At 39.3% G+C, this 8,954-nt stretch overlaps 1 protein-coding gene across 1 annotated transcript; it reads right to left on the reverse strand.

Annotated features, from left to right (window-relative positions):
• Positions 1-596: 596 nt before the first annotated feature.
• On the reverse strand, positions 597-8,561 carry LOC125229251 (sugar transporter ERD6-like 5). The gene is made up of 8 exons (XM_048134068.1): positions 8,503-8,561; positions 7,782-8,011; positions 6,637-6,957; positions 6,022-6,136; positions 3,448-3,528; positions 2,593-2,810; positions 1,676-1,858; positions 597-850 (listed from the first exon to the last, which is right to left on the reverse strand). The coding sequence occupies exons 1-8, from the start codon at positions 8,537-8,539 to the stop codon at positions 605-607; spliced, it is 1,431 nt and encodes a 476-aa protein (XP_047990025.1). The 5' UTR covers positions 8,540-8,561; the 3' UTR covers positions 597-604.
• Between the last annotated feature and the right edge of the window lie 393 nt (positions 8,562-8,954).

Raw genomic sequence — 8,954 nt, forward strand, 5'->3', positions numbered from 1 at the left:
TAAATTCTGTAAATTTTCACAAACTGTTTAAAGAATTGCAATTTTTTTACAAAAGCAACGTCGCAATTTACATTAGAGTATTTTCTTGTTATATTCCTGCTCCGGAAGATGAATCGGATGATAAGGTTTCTATACCCACAAAAGTTAAATCAAAACAATAAAATGATAAATTTATGGAAACGGATTATATCGCGTATAATGAATTTACAATTCATCCCGACCCCCGTTGACCACGAATGCTGTAGTGTTCGAAACGTCGGGATGAATTGTAAATTCATTATACGCGATATAATCCATTTCCATAGTTTTATTTCATGAGTAACTATCGCGGTAACCGAAGACAATATCAAAACAATAACACTAATAATTATGCGAGAAATGACGACTCGGATCCTCTTCCTATCAAACAGCATCTGTCTAACATCCACTGATAAGCTCTTGGTAAGAAGAAAAACGTGAAGACACACGTGACGAAGCAGACAATAGCGAAGATGTAGAATACAGGGCCCAGTCCGATGGCAGCCACCAGAGGGAAGAAAATGAACAGGATGATAAGGTTTCTATATTGACAAAAGTTCAATCAAAACACGTTAATACTAATCATTTAATTATGCGAGAAATGACGATGCCTCTTTTTGTCAAAGAGCGTCTGTATGACGTCGACCGGCAAGCCCTTGGTCTCCGGTAAGAAGAAATAAGTGAAGACAGACGTGGCGAAGCAGACAACGGCAAAGATGTAGAACACAGGGCCCAGTCCGATGGCTGCCACCAGCGGAGGGAAGATAAAGAGGATTATGAAGCTGCAGAGCCAGGTCCACTCGATGGCCAGCATGGAGAGGATGCCTATTACCTGGAAGAAGAAATACATTAGCCTCATAAGCATAACTCGACTTGGAACAAAAATGAACGGACTTTGGGTAAACAATCCTGTGCTGATGGAAAAGAATATCCGTCAATACGGTCGAAAACCGAGTTAAGAATTATTTGAAAAATAGCAACTTTTAATTATGGACATCAACTAAAATTCACCAGCTGAGATTTTCGATGCTGAGAGTATGTAGGGTTGCAAAAAAAACGTTTTTTTTTTCTGGCTTGAAAAAAAAACATGAAAAAAAAACCGTGAAAAAAAACATTTTTTCTGGAGTACGTTATTGTTATTGAAACACGTTAAAACAACTCACGAAAAACCGTTATTGTCGTATTATTTGTTCATCTGAAAAAAAACCATATTTAGAAAAAAAACCAAGGTGCTCGGTTTTTTTTTTCATGTTTTTTTTTCACAATTCTGAAAAAAAAAACATTTGGTTTTTTTCTATCTACAACCCTAGTTCCAGGTCCAAGCCAGTATGCCACGTATAATATGGATGATTACCGATGTCACGGCGTGCTATTAGTCCCAGCTGACGTGGATTTGAAATCCAAGACCTCAGTAAACAGTAGACACCCAAAGCTAGTGTGACAGTAGGTATGGCAGGGTATATGACTATCTCTTACCTTTGGTAAAAATAACTCAGCACTCAAAACAAAAGGTATACATAGTAGTAATATGTAGATGCAATGACAGATGTGACGGCAGGTGGGGCCCAGGCCAGGTCAGATGGGTTTGATAGCCAAGACCTCAGTAGACACCCAAAGCCAGTGAGACAGCATGACAGGCTATTTGACTATGTCTCACCTCCGGTAAAAACACCTCAGCGCTCAACACAAACGGTATAGTCCCAGCTCCGAGCCAATATGCCACGCAGAATATGTAGATGATGACCGCTGTGACGGCGGGTGGGCCCCAGCTCACATGGATTTGAGAGCCAAGTAGCACGCAGCACGTACCGGTCACGAGCGACGAGTATAACATGAGAGGCTGCGAATAGATAAAGTTATTGCTTCATAAAATATGGCAGATAAAACAAAAATATAAACGCTTGACGGCCAGTTCTTCAGTAACACTACGCTGCGCTCCAAAACCGCCAGGCTTAAATGGGACTGGGCCGGCCACGTCTATTGCATGCATCCGGATAGGTGGGCTAACATAGCCACCAAAGTGGATGCCGACGAAGAAGCGTGGGCCGGGTAGGCCCAGGCAAAGATGGCGAAACGATCTTGACGCCTTCTTGAAGAACTGGCCGAACCAGAGGAGAGGCTTTTGCCCAGCAGTGGGACACTCAAATAAGCTAAGAAAAAAAAATACTTTGAAATCGGAGGTGGTCGAAAATATTTACCAACGCGAGTATTTATTCACACCATTAAAGTTCAATTATGATCAGACATCAGACGTCATTTTCATCATCGTCATTTTCATTCGGGCGTCATTTTGTAACCTTATGTTGTTAGAATGACGCCCAGTTGTCCGAACTCTGATTATGATACTGACACGGTTTCCACCCTCACTTGGTAGATAAATATTCTACCAACTCGCACGAAACGCTTTGCTCCTTTTTTTCTTATAAGCACTGCCAAGGAGTAGAATTCCTTGACGGAACCTTCAAATCACGCCGGCACTTCCTGGGCGAGTTCGATCCATTGTAGGTCATGTCTTTGCCGCGGCTAGTCTGTGACCATGAGAAAGCATAAAAAAAAACGAAAGAAAAATAATACCTTCCTTCCAGCAACTTCCGTCAAATACCCAGCGACCAATCCCGAGGCAAGAGTGATTATAGAGAATATGATGCTCGAGATGGTAGCAGACATGGTGGGGATGGCCGTGGAGAAAAGTGACTCGGCGTACACCTGGATTACGATCAAGCCTTGGAACACCGAGGCTGTGGTGAGGCCCAGCATGATCAGGAGGGCACGGCGGGTTGGGTAGGACTTCTCTGTAATCCATACTTAATATTATAAATGGGAAAGTGTGTGTCTGTTTATCCGTCTGTCACGGCAAAACGGAGCGATGAATTGACGTGATTTTTTAAGTGGAGATAGATAAAGAGATGGAGAGTGACATAGGTTACTTTTTGTCTCTTTCTAATGCAAGCGAAGTCTCGGGCAAAAGCTAGTCTATATATAAAAGAAACTAGTGACCCGTCCTGTCTCTGTGACCATTATCTTCAATCACTCTATCTATTTAAAAAACCGCATCAAAATCCGGTGCGTAGTTTTACATAGGGAAAGACGGACAGACAGCGGGATGCGACTTTGTTTTATACTGTGTAGTGATTAGGAACCTAATGTACTTGCCGCCTCGAGGCTGCACGCATGGGGCAAATATTTAAAGGCTTTGCCGCCCGAGGGGTAGACAAGATGTAGTTTTGAAAATAGTTTCTTAGCGATCTCACAAGGAATACATTCCTATAATCTATCAGTGAATTATTAAATATTCTCAAGTCAGAGGTAATGTTGTATACCCTTTAGTTACCATTATTTCGGTCAGTAATCGTAGATTGCTGAAATTACAGTCAATTTAAGTCAGTTATTAATTATAAATTTAGGCATATCAGACTTGTTTATACTTACTTATTAATTGAATGATAGAAGGCTTCTGAGCCTGCTTTTTTTCAACGCCAGACCGAAGTTTTTGTTCTTCTAACGGAATTTCTGCAATCATGAAACATTAGGGTTGAATAAAAGGTAGATCTGCGGATGGACATCAGGAACAAATATTATTTGTGTGATGAGCAAAGCACTCCCTACGTCATGGATGTTTTCTATGTGTATCATTTGTATATTATATTTTATTTATTTTATTTTATTTGTTAGGAAAACTTACAGCTAAAGTTACAATAAGGCTTATAACATAAAAACAATGAGCCAATAACAAGTTTCCACAGATAGAAACTGGGCAAAGTACATGCGTGCAAAGTTACAGAAAATTTTGAAATATATTTGAAGATCTAGTACTACATATGTATCAGTAATATCAGTATTTAAAGTACCTACAGCAGTAATGAGTTTGAGCAATGATTGAAAACAAACAATACTTAAGAGAATAAGAAAAAAAGGAAAAAAAAAAACATTTATGTGTTATTTGAGAATTAACAGTGGGAGAAGTCATGGGTCAGTAGTGTGCGTACTGATGCAAAACTGTCACAGAACAGATCGATGAGGTCTCGATTCTTACCAATTTGATTGAAAGACTTAGTGGCTCTTATAATAAAGGAGTTCTTCCTAAAGTTAGTGTTAGCGTAGGGGATATGAAACGTTCGTTTAGCGCGAGACGAAAGGCGTGAGGGGACTGAGAACTTCAAGCTTGACAGGAGATCCGGACAGTCAACATAGTTTTGAGCAATTTTCATAACGTAGATTACGTCAGAGATATTGCGCCGGACGTAAAGAGGTAGCAAGTGAAGTTTAGCACAATGTTCAGTGTAACTTAGTTTTGGAAGTTTAAATTTAAAACCTAGAAAGCAAATAAACTTTTTTTGAATTCTTTCGATTTTAGAAATATAAATATCATAACACGGGTTCCAAACCTGAGACGCGTATTCAAGATGACTCCTTACAAATGCGCAGTAGATAATTTTGATTGATTTTAGTCTTTTAAGGTTTTTACACGATCTTATAATGAAACCAAGCACTTTGAAAGCTTTGTTTACAATCGAGTCTACGTGCCGATCGAAGAGCAACTTATTATCCATTATGACACCCAAGTCCCTTATTTCATTGCATTTAGAAATAAGTTCACCCTTTAAAAAATAGTTGGAGTTAAAGACATTGCGCTTACGAGTAAAGGAAATAGCAAAACATTTGGACACATTTAAATCTAATTTATTGTTAACGCAGTATTGATCTAGTCTATGGAGATCTTCCTGGAGATAAGTAGAGTCCAGAGAGTTATTGACTGCCCGGAAGACCTTCATGTCATCGGCGAATAAGAGAATATTTGAATGTTTGAAGCATTGCGAAATATCACTGATAAAAATAATGAATAATAATGGCCCGAGTAGAGATCCTTGAGGCACTCCTGAGGGGATTTCCACCCAAGGTGATGAAAATCCGTTCAGGACAACCGCTTGAGACCTGTTCAATACGTAGGAGGAAAACCATCGGAAGAGGTCTCCTCTTATACCTACTGATAAAAGTTTATCTAGAAGTAGAAAATGATCTATGCGATCAAACGCCTTACTATAGTCTGTGTACACAGCATCGACTTGATCTCCTTTATCCAATTGAAGTGACAAGTAATCATTAAATAAAATAAGGTTCGAATCAATGGATCTTTTTTTAAGAAAACCGTGCTGATAAGGACAGAATACATGTTTAAGGGAAGCATACACTTGATTGTAAACCACTCGCTCTAGTATCTTTGCTACGAGGCATAACTTAGATATCGGTCGGTAATTAACAATATTACTTCTACTCCCTTTTTTATGAATGGGTGAAACAAAGGCAGATTTCCATAAACGTGGCATGACTCCTCCGAAAGAGATCTATTAAAAAGTATAGCTAGCGGGTGCGAGATGCTTTCAGAGCAATTCACGAGGAAAACAGCAGGAAGATGGTCCGGCCCAGCGGATTTACTAAGGTCAAGATTTTTAAGTAGTTTCATAATTTGGTCGGACTGGACCTCAATAGACGCTATATCAGCAATAACAGAAGTCGATGGCTCGTCTAGAGGAAGAGAATTCGATGGAGCATTATTAGTTAGGAAAATAGATTGAAAATAATCGCTAAATAAATTACAAATGCCTTCGCCAGTGTCCGAGGTACAGCCTGAGTAAGTCATTGAAGCCGGAAAAGATGAGCCTTTACTATTATTTTTCAAGAAAGACCAAAAATACCGCGGATTACTTTTAAGAGAGTCTTCAACATGATTTATATAATTAGAATAGCATTCTTGCTCGAGTGACTTAACTCTATCTCTAAGCAATTCAAAAGTGTACTTATCTGAAAGATTATTGTAGGTCTTAAACTTTTTAAAATACTTATACTTCTCTTTGATAGTGCGTATATATTTAAATTCAGTTCAATTCACACAACACAAGCTGTCTTTTCTTGAGTTTAACGCAGGGCATAGTAAATCTGTGTAAAGATGCCCTATAATATTTGCCTATAGTAAGCCAGACCGGTCGTCTGAAATTGGGAATTTACCTGTATCATCCAAGTTTCCAGCGTTCAGTATACGACGGATAGTGTCCAGTTCTTGTTGCACCACCTTGGAAGACACCTTTGCAGCTCTGTAGAACGCTATCGATTTAGCAGTTTCCTGTAACCAATATAAGCAAAGGTACCAATACAACACAGACATTTTTTGACTCTTTGCCAAGGAGTGGAATTCCTTGCCGGCGGCTATATTTCCGAGCTCATATAACCTTCAAATCAAAGGTGAACAGGCATCTTATGGGCGAGCTCACTCCATCGTAGGCCACTTCTTTGCCTTTGGCTAGTCTGTGGTCAAGAGTAAGCCCATTTATAATAATTAAAAAATGGCTCTGACCTTGAACAGTTGAATACTTAGATTTAACAGATTCATGAAACTGAAATAGATACCATACACCAAAGAAAAAGCGATCAAGCCCACTGATTAGATTCATAAAAAATAAAATTCTTGTCTTTTCCATCTGTTTAGGGTACTTCAGACAGATAACTTTGAGCTGCTATCTTAACGTGAACTGTAGTATTACGGTCACAGTAACAGTCCTAAAAATATTTATTTATGATTGCAATCCGAATAAAATATAAACATTTCATCAAACATAAAGTTACCTGCTCTCTGCCTTTCATCATCAAAAACGTCGGAGATTCCTCCAGAAAACTCAGCAACACAACTCCAAGAACGGAAATGGATAGAAAAGCATAAACCGTAGGATAGTAATCCACGTATCCACCCAACGCGTAGGACACGGTCATTCCAAGACCGTAGAAGATGATAGTGCCGGAGGTCATGGCTCCGCGGATGGACTCCTGGCAGACCTCGCTGATGTACAAGGGGACGACCAGGAAGGCGGCACCGCCGACGCCAAAGATGAACATGGCTGTGAGGAGGACCTCCACGCGGTTGGAGGCTATTATCATGACCCAGGCGATCTGGAAGAGTAAAGTATGGAGGAACTAGTTATCTTGAGCATAAAACAACTTCTTACTTCACATCTATCATGAGATACACATGAGACGGCTCAAAGTACCTAACCAAAAATTGTTAATACCAATCAATATATTATATGTAACGTACTTACTCTATAATTGTCTGCATCCAGTTAAAACAGCCACTTAAAAATGTTCGCCATGTAGATACTTATTCATTTTAGAGTCTCAAATAAAAACTCCTTAATCATTCCTAATTTGTTTTCAACAAGAAATTTTACTATCGTCTCGTACAATATTTGAAAATCATCTGTGTTGTATAAGATTAAGACAAGAGTAATTCCCGCCAATGAATATAGTCTCGGTCCTAAATAATGGTTTCTAGGGTGAGGAACAAGTTGACGGTAAATATTTTGCAAATAGGAGGATCTGTCATCTGAGCCCATGTAGCGTGTTATTCTCTGAATCAGAATCAGAATCAGTCATTTATTTGCTAAAACATGGTACAAAAGGTCATGCATATTCAATTTATAGAGCTACATTTTTTGTCACAAAGACATGCAAATATTTATAAAATGTATCTGTGTATCTGAGTGTGGACGAAGACGAAGTACATTTGATTGCTTACCACTTGTATAAGAGTATATTTCTCCCAATCACATCGAGCAAAAACCCAGCTACCGGAGTGGCCACTGCAGCTCCAATGGAGGACAGGCTCCCGAACAGAGCCTGTTCCGTCCCAGTCATGGGCCTGTGTAGCGTGGTGTTCTCTGAGCTGAAGAGCTGGAGTGTGGACGGCAATGAAGTACCTACATTTGATCGCTTACCACTTGCATGAGAGAGAAAAGTCCCGCGCAATATTTTCTCCCGATCACATCGAGCAAGAACCCAGCTACCGGAGTCGCCACTACAGCTCCGATAGAAGACAGGCTCCCGAACAGAGACTGTTCCGTCCCAGTCATGGGCCTGTGTAGTGTGGTGTTCTCTGAGCTGAAGAGCTGGAGCGTGGACGAAGGCCAAGTGAATGTCGCGCCCATACTCATGCACAGGTAGGATACTGGGGAAAGGATCGAATGTCAGAAATTGTCACTAATTTTATAAAGAAAAATCGTCGAGAAGAAAGATGTCTTGCACCAATATCTCTAGAATATCTAGATAAGCCTACAGGACTTAAATATCTATTCGAAATATAATGTTATATTTTATTGATCACTAATTTTCACTATAAAATTAACATCTCAACCAGAAATTCCTGGTTTATCCATTTAAGATCCCTATCCGTATATCCGAAATAATTTCGGGAATAACTTTACGGGTCTCGAATTCATAAATATTATTCACGTCTGTATTCTCAAAAGAGGCAGAACAAACGAAACACGTCCTCGCTATAATATGAACCGAAATCCCATAGTCGACTTCTACGACAGCCACAGGAGGACAGGGGTGGTGAAATGCTTAAAGCCCGCCACCTGACGGAGATCTTAATCAATCAGATCTGATGGTCGGAGAGGTACCGAATAATGCCAAATAATATTTTCAAGTACTTACTCATTCCTGCACAAAGACACTGTCGCACCAAAGACATTTTTATATTGCTTTGAGCACAGAAATGCCAGTGTACTACGACAGATTGACTAAGACTGATTATAGTTTCATTCTTATCGAGTTCAAGCGTTAAATACTAAGCAAACATGGATCATAGAACAATTGAAGGAAAGCACAGACAAACATATTCAGGATTAGTGCCATAAAATAGTACGACCTCTAGAAACCCAGAATCAATTGCTTTGTTTTTGAATTTAAAACCCTCTGTAAAACAATAAAAGTTCAAAATAAATTTTGGAATATGGACAAAAATGGTTTAGCGAGGAGAATGGTAGAACTACGTCTATTAACTATTATTTTTAATTACTGTCATTTTCCAAAAAAAAAGTATCGTTGTGGAGGGAGTGAACTGACTTATGATGCATGTTTTTTCGAAATAGTATGTCAAGTACCTA

The sequence above is a fragment of the Leguminivora glycinivorella genome, chromosome 8 (assembly GCF_023078275.1).
Source record: "Leguminivora glycinivorella isolate SPB_JAAS2020 chromosome 8, LegGlyc_1.1, whole genome shotgun sequence".
NCBI classification, from domain to species: domain Eukaryota; kingdom Metazoa; phylum Arthropoda; class Insecta; order Lepidoptera; family Tortricidae; genus Leguminivora; species Leguminivora glycinivorella.

Coding starts and splice junctions, on each gene's coding strand:
- LOC125229251 (XM_048134068.1), bottom strand. CDS start 8,539: ATGTCTTTGGTGCGACAGTGTCTTTGTGCAGGAATGA. Junction 6,137..6,636: donor TGATGAAAGGCAGAGAGCAG/GTAACTTTATGT, acceptor TATTGGTTACAG/GAAACTGCTAAATCGATAGC. Junction 1,859..2,592: donor CGGAAGTTGCTGGAAGGAAG/GTATTATTTTTC, acceptor ATCTATTCGCAG/CCTCTCATGTTATACTCGTC.